A 13,242-nucleotide genomic window follows, 5' to 3' on the forward strand; every position below is an offset into this window, starting at 1 on the left:
CCCAAACTACCCCGCTAAAGGACAAAAAGAAAATAATTAAAGAGCCAAGGTCAAAAGATCAGAAAAGAGGCAAAGGAAAGGGGTACAAGGAGCAAATAAGAAGCAGAAGGCTGAACAGGTCGTTTAGGAAGGGAAAGTATCCTAGGAACGAAGCACGGCATTCTTGGAAACCAGAGGGCTGGTCACAGCCTAGTGGGGACTGAGGGATGGCCATGGATTGGCCATGGAAGTATGATTCCCCATGGATGAGTCCGGGGTGGAGAAATGGGAGCTGGCAAGCTACCCTCAGGGAGTGTAGGCCGTGGCCATGTTGCAAAAACCCGCTATGAGAACACCTTCGCGCACAGCAGCATCCCTGCCCACCAGCATGGCTCCGAAGCCATCCAGCCTTCCTGAGGGTGGGGACTGGACCAAGTGGAGGCCCAGGATGCCCTGTCTTTTCACATCTCTCTAGTGGATCATGTGCTTCCTGACAGCAAAGGCAATCCTGGTGTGGGCACCCCTAGCCAGGCCAGCAGCGACGTGGGGCTGGGGCTGTGCCTTCTGCTCACTCCATGACACTTCCAGACTACTCCACACAGGGTGACCCCCCGATGGTCTGTGACAAGCCGATGTGCCCCCTCCTCCAACCCCTGTGACAGTGAGTCCCTCTCTGTCCATGCCCAGCATATGTGGAGACCTGTTTCAAAGTGGGCAGATCCCTTTGTGATTTGAAAGGCCTGCAGGAGGCCCTGAAGAACAGGTGCTCAGGAGTCATCTGAGGGTGTCCTTGATGGCCCAATGGCTGGGTTTGGGTTCGGGAGGGGGGTGTGGTCAGTACCAACTCGCCCTTCTCCTTTCTACTGGCTGGAGAACAAAAGCGACCCCTCCTGAAATGCAGCCTGTCACAGAACGTGAGACTCTGTGACAGAAGGGAAGGATCGAAGGAACTTAATACACCCAAAGTAACCCTGGAGCCAGCCAGCCCAGAGACACCTGGGGAGAGGCACACAACAGCAGGCGCCCCAAGAACCATGGAGCTGGCGCCAAGGCACTGAGCCTCCTCCTAGGAGCACAGGGAACAGCATGAGGGCCACAGCATGTGCGCCCCCAGATCTTCAGCACATGCCACTTGTGGGGACGTTATCTGGGTGCAAGCCCACCCTTTGCTCCTCTTGGGGGCAGAAACTATTTTTACAGGCTTCCCAGTGCCCAGGCAATGGCATTGCACCAAGAAAGTTCTCAATACAGGGTGAAGACTGATGAACAAGTGTCCTCTGCACTCTGGTTGCCCAGGGCAGCCCTGGGCTGAAAAGCAGGAGAGGCCTGTGAGAACAAGGCTTGTGAGTACCATGATGTAGGTAGGCTGCAGAGAAAAGTCCCATCCCTGCTCCCAGCAGGCCCCTGCCACAGTGTCAGAGTGATCTTTCCAACCCCCCACGTAGGACTGAATCACTTTCTTGCTTTAACCCTCCAAAGCTTCTCATTGTTATTGAAGAAAACTCTTCATTCCTTATCCTGAGCTGCCAGACTCCATCAGAGCAGGCCCTGGCCGTCTCTCTAGTCCTACCTCCCACCACCCTGTCCTCATGCTTTATACCCCAGCCATGCTGGCCGCTCTCATTCTAGTGCAGGGCCTTGGCATCTGCTGCTTTTTCTTCTAATGGCTGCCTTGGCAACTGGTACCTCCTCAGAGAGGTCTTCCTGAACCTTCCCAGTTTAAACGAAGTCCCTTTCCCCAACTCCCACCCAGCCACTATCTCTATTTCATAGCATTTATAACCATTTAATATATATAGATCTATCATTATCTATTTAATCCTTCCTTCCTTCCTTTCTTCCTTCCTTCCTTCTTTCCTTCCTTCCTTCCCTCCCTCCCTCCCTCACTCCCTCCTTTTCTTTTTTCTCTTCCCCTACAACTCTCTCCCCTTCTCCTCCCCTTTCCTGCTCTCCCCTCCCCTTCCCTCCTCTTCTCTTCTCTTTTTGAGACAGGGCCTCACTCTGTTGCCCAGGCTGTAGTGCAGTGGTGTTATCATAGCTCATTGCAACCACAATCTCCTAGGCTTAAGTGATCCTCCTATCTCAGCCTCCCAAGTAGCTGGGACTACAAGTGCATGTCACCACGCTTAGCTAATTTGTTTTTATTTTTAGTAAAGACAGGATCTTGCTATGTTGCATAGGCTGGTCTCAAAGTCCTAAGTGTTCCTGTGTCTTAAAACAAAAACCCTTGAGGAACTTACCAGAATTTTCAGCTCCAGTTCGCATGCTGCCCTCTTATTGGTACACTCTATACTCTTCCGCCCCCTCCAGTTCCTGCCAACTCCTCTGTACCCCCAGCAAGCTGACTTTAAGCCCCTCTGTTCTTAGCGTTTCAGCTGTTACCACTGAGTGGGCCTCTCCCAGGCTGATCTCCACCTCCTTGACTCTCGTCATCACCAGTGATCCTTTATTCATCCCCATCATCCCTCCAGCCACCTCCACAACCGTAAGCCCAGAGCCTCCTCCTCCAGCTCTCCTTGGATGTGCGTGCTTAAAATTCAACCTGCATCTTCCTGCCCCCTGCCTTGGTTCTCCCAGCTCTCCTGCTGCTGCCAGAGGCCTCACCACTGTGCCCATCTCTAAGAGCTGCCACATCTTCCAAAACGCCTCCCATGTTCCCCTCACTGTTCCATTCTATTCCAGGGGTCCCCTCATGTGTGCCTGTCAGTTCCTGTGGATACAATGAGACATCCTGTTACCACCTTCCTAGGAGACTTCCAATGATGCCACCTTTCCTTACTCCCCACTGTGTGGGCTCAGCTTCTGAGCCTGGCCTTCCAGGAGCGCCAGTCTCCTTTCCGTGCATCCTGCCCCTCCTGCCCAAGAAAGCCCAGGCTGTCGCCCTCCTAGCTCACTGCCACCTTTGCACACTCTACCCCTCCTCCCTGAATCTCCCCTTGCTCCAACTCACACCATCTCCGAACTCCGATTTCACCCCCAGCTGCTCCATGCAGTGGAACATTTAATTGTTCTATTTCCTGGGTCCTGGTTTCCAGTTATACTATTAAAGTCTTGAGAATGGGGGATCTCTTTTAGCCTCGTAGTACTTGGCACAATGCTGGTCACATAACAAGTAGTCAGTGAGTATTTATTGATTAATGGGTCAATTTAATCTTACTATAATACAGTTAACCTGGCATACTGATTTAGGTTTTTCCCCTGATATTAGCTAGGGGTCATAGGGATACTGGCTTGCCCATGTGCGGGACCTGGGCACTGGGATGAAGGAATTACTTCAACATGTGTTTGGATAGTTGTACCCACCTTTTGCAAGGAGGTTGGTTTGTGTGTCTGCAACGACCTAGTCAATGGCCTAGTTGCACCACCATCTTCCTGGTGCTTGTTCTGATGCACCTGACAGCTCTCTCCACAAGACTTCCTTCCTCTTGGGAAAGAAAGTCATCATTCCAGGAGAAAGGGGCCACATGAGCAATTAGGAAGCAAATACGGCTTTTCATTCCTGATGTACCAGGTGAAGTTCAAATGTTACCTTCCATCCTTACTGAAAAGGCCAAAGAATTTCCTGTGAAGTTTGGACACAGAAGGCTGTTCACAATCAAGTGGGATCTGGGATAAGGTGGGCTCGACCACATCCCATCAAAGTGATTTAGTTTCTCAAGGACCAAAAGAAATTGAGGACATAATGATCACACTTATAATGGGACCCCATGACCTGGACTCCGAGAGGAAGGCATTTTAGCAAGTCCTCAGAGCAATTATATTTGACTGTCAACACCATACTCAATGGGTCTGTTAAACTTGTTTCAAGATTCCTAATGGATCCAGTAATATCAGTGTGCAAAGACCAGGGTGCGTTTACACTCGCCACTCTCAGCTGTAACTGACCAGAGCCAGAAGAGCATCCTCTCGTCCAGCCCACACACCTCTTACACTGGACTAGAAGACATGTTTTGTGTGCCTTCCACACCTCCCCCTGCAACACCCACTCAGAAACAGGCAATACACCTGCAAAGCAGACAGCTCTCATGACTCCTAATTCTAACTGAGAGGAATTGGGTTTGGCCAGGGAAGAAAGGCCAGTCACTCAAAGTCTGCAGAAGAATTATGTCCTAGAAACAGGGATAGATGAACAAATGTAACGGAGATAGATTTTCCCCAAATACAGTTTGGCTTGGCTGTTCTCACTTAAGCACCGTTTGACACCTCTCCACACCTTGCCCCATCCTGGTCGACCAAAGAGATGCTTCTTCCAAACACAGCAGAGGCTGACTGCATTCAGGTCCCCTGAGGCCCTGCTCCCTGTTATCCTGAGGTCCGAGGCAGGCTGCTATCTGACTGCTGGCCCACTCTCAGCATCCGCCATCCTCCCGCCTTTCCCCATCCCGCACCCAGTACAGAAGGGCTGATGGGCCTCTTGGAGTCCAGTGTTATGTGTTTGTAGCCCCTCAGGTCTCTTTGGCTTCAAACACTTGAAGGAGGTGATTAACTTCCCATTGGGATTTTTTGGTGAGGGTCAGAGAGGCTGTCAGCCTTTCCAGTGGTTTCCTTCCATTTCCTTCCTAACTGCTATAGTGCATTCAAGTCTGCTGACTAAAGTGACAGCCTGTGGTTGTCTAAACGACCAGTGGTCGGGCCCAGAGATGCTCATGAGTTCTTGCTTTAATGAAACACAGGGATCTGTGGGTTGCATGGACTTGGCTCTGAAGTCCATCCACAGGAAAGACAATGTGTATTTTTGAAGGATATGGACACACACTCACAGACTTCAGAAAGTGAAAATATTTCCTTTCCCTATGTGGTCTGCAGACAGTAATTTCCAGTCAGCCTGTGAGAGAAGTGGACGATATGTACTCAGAGCTGGGCTCATCAACCTGCCCACTCCAGCTCTCGCTGGGAGGAGCCTGGGAAGACTTGCCAGGGCTGATTGTTTCATCACTGGAAAGCAAGCTATCAAAATGAGCCTGTCCACCAAGCACAGGAAAAGAGAAACAAGTATTTAGGTTCAGAAGCATACCCGGTATCAATCGGTTTTCTACGGTGTGCTTAATACCCCAAATCAGATTAGGACATCCCTGAGGGCAGGGCCTGAACCCTCACCCACAGCCCTAGGGCTTAGCACCTGGAGAAGTCAAACTCTCAAAGCAGGCTGTCCTGGTTTTGGCAGTCTTCCCTAGGATGGAACCCTATTTTCAAATATCATCTTTGCTTTTTGCTGCTGTGCTGGACTCAAATATGTAATGAAGCAAAATCAAATGCACATACCAGTGAGCAACAGCTTGGGACCTCATCTGAGCTAGACAGAGTCCAGCCACTTGCTCTGCTCGGTCCACTGTCCAGTTGCCTGGCCTGGCTCCCCTTGTTACAGGACAGACTGGCCACTCACTCAGACATCCTGCCTGAGTCAGCCTGGCTAGCCTCAATCAGGGAGCCCGACTCTCAGACCCTCTGAGCCTTGATGGCATGCAAATGCGCAGGACAGGCAGAGACACAAGGAGGAAGACAGGATGCCAGACCAGGAGGGACTAGGCAAGAAGGGGTTGGGTGAGACGTTTACACAGATGGGCAGGGACTCCCGAGATGCAAGCTACCAGGATCAGCCTCGCCAGGCCAGGTGCAGGAGGAGTAATGAGTATTTAAGTCAACATTCAGAAGTTCATATAAATCACTGTGTTTTTTCCCCTCCCCTATCCTGTGTATCTAATGACCCGCATCTGATTAGGATATCCCTTGGGGGCAAGGTACTGATCCTTTTCTCTCTTAATCTCTTTCCCCACCCTTACCCTTAGCCCCGGGGCTTAGCATACAGGCCACTTGGCAGCCTGCTCGGCTGAGTTTAAAGCTACACACACACAGACCAGAGAGTGCCCTGTAAGTATCCGGACTGCCAGCTACCCCTGCCAGCACAGAGATTGCTGAACCTTGTGCCCTTTGCTGAGCCCCAGTTGGCCTGTTCATTTGGCACAAGAAAGACGTTTCTTCGTCCACAGCTGAAGCCACTATAGAGCCAGAACCATTCCAGTTCTGGAGAGCTTCTTCCCCTCTCCCTGCATGCCAAAAAGTTGCCCACTTTTAGGCCAAGACAAACTTGGGACAAAAACAAAGCCCTAAACAAGCTGTGTCACTCACTTTAAAATTTTTAACAATAGATGATGGTGGCAAGGGAGTAACAAATGCACTGATCTCCTGGAGCGACTTCTAGATCAAGGCCCTGTGATGGCCCTATCCCCTGATCCTGCATGAAGGGAGCCAGCCCCTGTGCACACAGGCCAGGTTGCACTACTCTCCTGCAGCCCGCAGACCCACAGACAGTGACCAAATGTGCACACACACCAGGCAGAGCAGGGGGCTAAGTGTTCTCTGTTGTCGTTAAACAACCCTTTGTTTCCTTCTGACCCCACAGGGCCACAATCACTGTTTCCTGTCTACCACGCATGCACACTGGGCTCCTCTAGGCTTCCTGAGAGCCTTCAGCTGATGCATAATAAGAGCTGAGACACGCCATGCAAGGTGGGGAATGGGGTGGGGATGAGTCTTCTTTCCGAGGAGAGAGGCAAGCAGGAAGCTGAGGATGAGAATGAAATGCCCCATGCTCGCAGGGGATGGCCAGGCCAGGTCCCCTCTCACCTGTACTGGTCATAAAGGTGATGACGGTACTGCTGATGCCCTCGTTGTCCCGGGAATAAACCCGCAACGTGTATGTCATCCCGGGATAGAGGTCTGTCAGCTGTATAGGCTGAGCCTGGGCCTTAACTGGGACAGTTTTTTTCGTATGGTTGCCTGGGGAACAGAAACCTCAATCAGCCTAGAGCCAGGCACCAGGAGCTGGAGAGCCAGTGCTTAGGTCCTGGTCACCTGTCAAAGGTAGAAAGTGTGGGGGAAGGGACCAGAGAACCGCGGGTCCAGTCCATCATACAGACCGGGAGGTTTCCAGGCAGCTTCCCCAGGCCTGTCCATGCAATACTAACTCTTTTAAACAGCCCTTCAGCTGGGGACACCGTTCCTTCTCCTGAAGTTCTCTTTCCTCACCAGTCTTCACACTAGACATATTATAACCTACTTCCTTACACTCTTAGCTTGTCAGCAGATGCTCTGTTGCCCTAGAAGCGATTGACTTTTCACATGGATCTGGCTGGTGAGGGCCAGAAAGCCAGTTAGCATCCCTCATGAAAACAAGATGAGCTGGGACTCTGACTCTTGGCTCTCATTCCTAGCTTCACCTCTCATTTCTCACCATGTGGTGAATTCCCACATCAGGAAAAGCGTGTGCCTGTGCATGTACGCTGTAGGGTGAATAGGGGTGGTAGGAGGCTGAAAAAGTATGGACAAAAGTATGGACCAAACTATGGAGTCCAGGTGCCGTGGATGTGAACTCCTCCTCCAACCAGAGAGAACTAAGTCAGCTTTGCTCTCTCCTGAGAGCTCTTTGGGTAGGCTATCCCAGGTGGATTGGCTGGCTGGGTTGGCTTAATTGTTTAGGGCACATACTAAAGAGGCCAGGATGGTGGGTTTGACCCACAGGGTCCTTCACTCAGGGGCCACACTCTGCAGTCCAATGAATCTGTACCCTTGGTCCCAAGCTCCAGTAAAGGGTGAGCAACTCAGCTCAAGCCACCAGCTGGGACAAATGGCTCTGGTCTGTGGCTCTGACTAGGGGCCGCTGGCATTCCTTTTGGAGCAAAGCAGGGTTGTAGCCCAAGTCTGTGAACTGGCCCACCCAGTCTAGTGGAGCCTGAATTAAGGAGATCAATGCAGAGATTTGGCTCATTTGGGGGCTATTCAGAACCCTCATCCTGGGCAGGAAATGAATGAAGGACCCCTTTACACAGGTCCTCCACAGACATGCAACCCTAGACTTCCACTAATGGCTTGAGAAGCCCCCTTCCTTCTCCTGGAGTCTGTTCCTCCCACCTCTCTGCTGCCTGAGTGCATATCGATTTCATTAAGCCATAATTAAGCCAGGCTAAAAGGCCTCTCTGAGCCTGGGGGAGTTCACAGGATCTCTTTAATGGCATCTACCGCTACCCGCCGCTGCTGCCGACGCCGCTGCCGCCACCACCACCCCGCACAGCAATGCTTACTGTCGATGTACTCAACCACAAAGTCAGTTCCGGGCCCGAAATTGTGCTTCCAGGTGATGTTGGCCCATTTACTGTTGGGGAGCACCGTGACGTTCCATATGGACTGCTCATCGGGGGCTGGTGGACGGGTTAGAAGAGGAGTTAGTGATGAGGAGGGAGTGGCACCAGAGACATGGAGACACATACATACACACAAGCGTGTGCATGCACGCACATGCCCACGCTCGCGCACGCACACACGTACACACAGTCATCTAGGAAAGGGGAGAGTCAGAAATGGCTGTGCACAGGGCCTGACAGAGCTCCAAGCTGCAGCCTTGGTGGCCAGGCCAGAGGTCACTGTCCAGGGACAAGCAGGTGCAGTCGGGAGGACTTCTGAGGGAGAGCTGGAAACTGACTGTGTCCACATAGGTAGGGTTAGAAATGAAAGAGTGTTTTTTTTGTTTTTGTTTTTTGTTTTTTGAGACGGAGTATTGTTCTGTTGCCCAAGCTGGAGTACAGTGGCGTGATTTCGACTCACTGCAACCTCCACCTCCCAGGTTCAAGCGATTCTCCTGCCTCAGCCTCCCAAGTAGCTGAGATTACAGGCGCCCGCCACCACACCCGGCTAATTTTTGTAGAAAGAGTGGGTTTTGATCTGTGCCATTTGAGGCTCTAACCTGGACTTATTCCCTTTTCAGATCCCTTGTCATGTCAACAGTGTAAGGAAAGGGCCCAGGAAAAAGGCCGTGTGTCCAGGAGCAGGAGGCCACACAGAGGAGATGTGTGCCAGCCCCCTGCCCTTCAAGCAGAGAAGTGCTGCAGGAAGGAGAGGGTTATCTTTAAGAGCCAAGAGTCTTGATGAAATTTGCAGGAAGGACGTACTTTTGAAGCTGGAGGAGAATGGTGATCCAGACAGGTGAGGCTGGTCTAGGGAGCCTCTTGGGTTGTTCTTGGTCAGAGAGAGCCTGACTGATGTGTCTAACAGCCTCAGATTGTCTAAAGCCTAGAATCTCAGGGGCCCGAGAAAGGCAGTGTGAACGCTTCCTCTCCCTCGCGTGAACTAGGTGGGACCAAGAGAAGATAACTCCTTGACAACCAGCCCTCAGTGGTCCAGATACCAGAGAATCCTGTTCTGTTGGCTTCTCAGCACCACCAAGTTTTTGATGCCTGATCTCTATGCAACACAGAGGACATTAATTATCAAGTTCTTATGAGCTGGGAGCCACTTTATCAAAGCTGTGGTGCTGTCTGAAACCATAGCCTGTGTACAGGAGAAGGGCACTAATCTTCAAACATAATCATTTTTCAAGAGTCCCAGCAGTCTGGTTACCCCATTTTCCAGCAAAGATTTAATAGTGGAGTACTCACATGAAGCCTTGTATTTCAAAGACTTTACAAGTGTGGCTCCTGTATATTTTATTAGCATGCAAGGGGGCACTGTCACCAACTCACTTGTCAAAAATAAATGAATAGAGTACATTGGTGATGCATTTATTCATTATCTATTTGACGTGTGACTGAGCCTGCAGGGCTGGGGAAGTGATAAAAGATCTCCTGGTTTTCACTTCAAAGAGGTGCCTTCTGCACTACAACCTTGTCAGGCGTTGGTTGCCCCAGGTGGATATGATTCCTATTAAGTGAGGGGCCAAGAAAGTGATTCCATTGATGGCACCATGGGGAGGGCAGAAGGTAGGCTTCCTTGCCTGTCTGCCAGATGCTTCAATTGTACTGGCCGCTTGAAGCCATCCCAAATTCTAGCTCCTTAGAATTTCATGGCTTTTGCTGGTGAGAATGAATTGTGATTAGTCATGATTTGGGGACTTGAGTTTCCTTCTCCTCAGCTCTAAGCCCTGTAAATAGCTAGAGAATTTGTGTTTAAACAGTTTGGTCACCAATATGAAATTGACTCAAATCTGGCTGTTTTAATGGCAATGAAGATTGGGGTTCTTTTAGAAAAGGCTAGGCAATGGGAAGCCAAGATGATTTAGAAGTGGGAGCTGGAGAAGGCATTGCCACAGAGAGATCAGGATCATGACCCGGAAGCACTAAAAAGTTCAAAGAGAAGGACCAAGCATGTGAGATATCAACACCTAGAAACACAAAAAGGGTCAGGGAGGGGAAGCATGGATTGTCTCACTGACTCCTGGAATGTAAGAATTAGGGAATCTCCCTTGAAACCTGAAAAAGACCCGCTAAGGACAAATAAAAAGGCCTATTTCACCCTGAGAAGAGTAAACTTATGAAACACGTTTTCCCAAGATGTAAGGCACGAAAAAGGTAAACATTCATTTTTAAAGTCCTAGACAGCCATTCTGCTACATTAAGGAGGTGAGGATGGTTGAGGAGTGTTCCCAAGGTCTAGATAAGATCAAGGCCATGGCCAGGTCCTCTGCAGTGTCTCACAGAACTTGAGGAGTGCTGCGGGGGCTGGTCCTACGTGGCAACAAGGCCTATATTTCAGAAGGCAAGTAACTCTTTGCTGGGGAGCAAGAGCCACTTCCTTTCTTCATTTTTGATTCATCTTTTCTCCAAACTCAAAGCACTTGTAGGACAAAGAGCCCCACTTCAATGAAAAAGATGCCTCACCGTGGCCCCAAAGGACATCAGTCACCAACCCGCTGGTGGCAGCTTCTAATACCCCAGCAGGTTCCTCCTCAGCCAACTTTTTCCTAAAGTGCCTGTTAACTTCTAGATGGCACCTGTCAAGCAAACCAGCATTTTCAGGGTCTCAGGAGCTCACGGTAGCTGTGCCTCTCATCTGCCCTGACAGCTCACTTAACTCCATGTCATTGAGCTAAAAACAAAATCCTCTCACGTCTATTAAGCCTCCATCCTCATTCAGGAGGCCGAGAAAAGTGGAGCAGGATGGGAGAAAGGAGGCCTTGGAAGGTAAAGGGACTTGCCCAGGAGACAAAGGGGTGCCCACTGGGGCCTACAATTCTACAACTGTGGGAGAAGAGTTCTGGATGCTTCCTGCCAGCCCTGCTGGCTGCCTCACACTGATTTTAGAGCTGGCCTGTGGGCTCAGGAAGCTACAAACCTTCCCCTTGTTGGTAATAAAAGACTGATGCTCAGTGCTTGGAAGCATCGCTGAATTCCCCTGGGGTCTCCCCGAACTGGAAGAACAGAGCTTCCTGGCCTAGTTGCATGATACAGGAACAGTGCATTCTCCTGGCTCAGTATACCAGCCCTGGGATCGATTCTTACCAGGGGCCCTGAGAATGCCCGTAATTTTCCCTCCATGCCTGCATTTGAGGGCTTGGGGAACGTGAGTGGGCATTAAGGGACTCCTTGGCAATACAGTTTCCTGGAAGCTCTGACTTTGTAAAAGAAAAGTCTGTTAAGTGTTCCTTGTGGGAGGAGAGGCAAGGATGGAGAAGGGGTTCTGGGAACAGAGCTGCCTGGCACAGCCACTCCCTGCTGCTCAGCCTCTAGGCCAGATGCAGATGTGGCCAGGGCAGGAAACTCCCTCAGGCCAGTCGTGCAGTGGCTGGTCCTTTTCCCCTCCTCACACAGTCTTCCTTCCAGAGTGCTCGGCCCTGAGCTGACTGCCTGACATGTAGCTGGAGGCAGTCCTGACATCTGGAACCTGGGGGCCCTGCCCAGGGAGCTTGGCCATCTGTTAAGGAACAGAGATCTGAGGCTAGAATGGGGGGTACTGAGTGGTGGAGGACCACCCACGGAGTTTGTGTGTGTCAGGGCCAGGCTGGGGGAGATCTGGACCTCCAGGCTATGGGACTGAGCATCTAGTCACGGGTGAGTTTCCAAAGGAAACACAAAAGGAGGTGGTGGTAAACACCATCCCAGACCCCACCTCCTAGCTGGGGGAGCCTGTGGGTTCGTCTGGAGACCACTGGGGAGGCGGGCCAGGAGGGGATGGGGAGCATGGGCGATGCGCAGTACCGGATTCGTGTATCTTAGTCCCGGAGGTGGTGGTGGGAGGACTCTCCGTGGTGGTGGTGGCAGCAGTGGCTGTAGTAGTTGTGGCGACGGTGGTGGTGGCGATGGTGGTAGGTGCGACAGTTGGGATGATGGGGACTGTTGTGGCTTCGGTGGTGGCAGCAATGGCAGTAGCATCGGTACTGCTCACAGCGCCCGTCGCACCCACGGTAGTCGGGGGCAATGTGGGAGGAGCTGAGAGGGAAATGTAAAACAGCCGAGTCTGGTTGGTTTGGCTGTGCCCAGCCTGGACACACGGCCCCCGCGTGCAAGGCAGGCAGCCCGGTGAGGAGATGGGGCTTAGTCATCAGGAGCCTCCCCAGGCATAACGGGCTGGGTCAGACAGGTCGCAGCAACAGAAGACACAACCATGGGAGAGGAAGAGAATGAAGCCCTGTGTGTGTTTCATTTTCTTCTCATGGTCTGCGTGGCTTGAAGCACCCAGCATGCACCCAGCCAAGGATGCATGAGGATGAGATGGGAAAGGGGCACGCGCTGAATCGCTCAGACCCCAGGGATGGCATGGAGCCCCAGGCCAAACACTGGCCGGATGCCACCCAGACACAGGCCCAAGCAGCACCAGTTGGATCCAGCCCTGGAGCCCCAGCCTAGAGGTGGGCAGGCGGCGGGGCCCTGTCCAGCAGAGGCTTAGGGAAGCCTGCCATTCCCAACCATTCACTCCAAAGTCACCCTTTGTCATGCCTGCGTGAGCCCAAACAGCCACCTGAACCTGATGACAGAGAGGGAACAGTCTCCGCTCTGCGCGGGCAAGCCTCGCACGGCGTTCTGCCTGCCCTTGCCCTCCTCCAGTCTTGGCTGTCCTCAGTCATTCCTCTGCCTCTCCTCCCTCTCTTTCCCTTCTCTGCTCAATGGTGGCCCTTCCTGCAACCACCCTAATCCAAAGTGACTTCTTATAACTGCCTTTCTCTCTAGGAAATTTGGGTGCAGGTACAAGTGCTTTCTGTTCACACGAGAACATGGGAAGAGGGAGCTAATGGAATGACAGTATGACCCACACTCAGCAGCACCACCTTCCCAGCCCACAGTAGACAGAGTCGTCCCAGGCACAGCGAGGCACATGCTGGACTTCTTTTCTGCATACATCTTCATGGTGCACAGAATCATTCAGATCTGGGCTAACCCTCTCATGACACCCATCTCTCACCCAAAGTGATCCTTGGATATTGGTCAGCTTGGGAGGACTAAGCTTATGTATGTGACAACTTTTTCACAGGTCTTCTTTCCTGATACAGAAGGTCATGGA

General features: G+C 51.6%; 1 protein-coding gene across 5 annotated transcripts in view; it reads right to left on the minus strand.

Annotated features, from left to right (window-relative positions):
* Window positions 1-13,242, minus strand: part of NFASC (neurofascin) — a 200,596-nt gene that overhangs the window by 12,762 nt on the left and 174,592 nt on the right. For 4 of the 5 annotated variants that reach the window (XM_025379880.1, XM_025379889.1, XM_025379871.1 and 1 more), the window contains 3 exons: window positions 11,943-12,173; window positions 8,058-8,174; window positions 6,604-6,756 (listed from right to left, as the gene is read on the minus strand). The exons of the other annotated variant lie outside the window; for it this stretch is intronic. In XM_025379880.1, the coding sequence (XP_025235665.1) occupies window positions 6,604-6,756; window positions 8,058-8,174; window positions 11,943-12,173 (501 nt within the window). The remainder of the gene's footprint in view (window positions 1-6,603; window positions 6,757-8,057; window positions 8,175-11,942; window positions 12,174-13,242) is intronic. 5 annotated transcript variants of the gene reach the window in all.

Source organism: Theropithecus gelada, chromosome 1 (genome assembly GCF_003255815.1).
Source record: "Theropithecus gelada isolate Dixy chromosome 1, Tgel_1.0, whole genome shotgun sequence".
NCBI classification, from domain to species: Eukaryota; Metazoa; Chordata; class Mammalia; order Primates; family Cercopithecidae; genus Theropithecus; species Theropithecus gelada.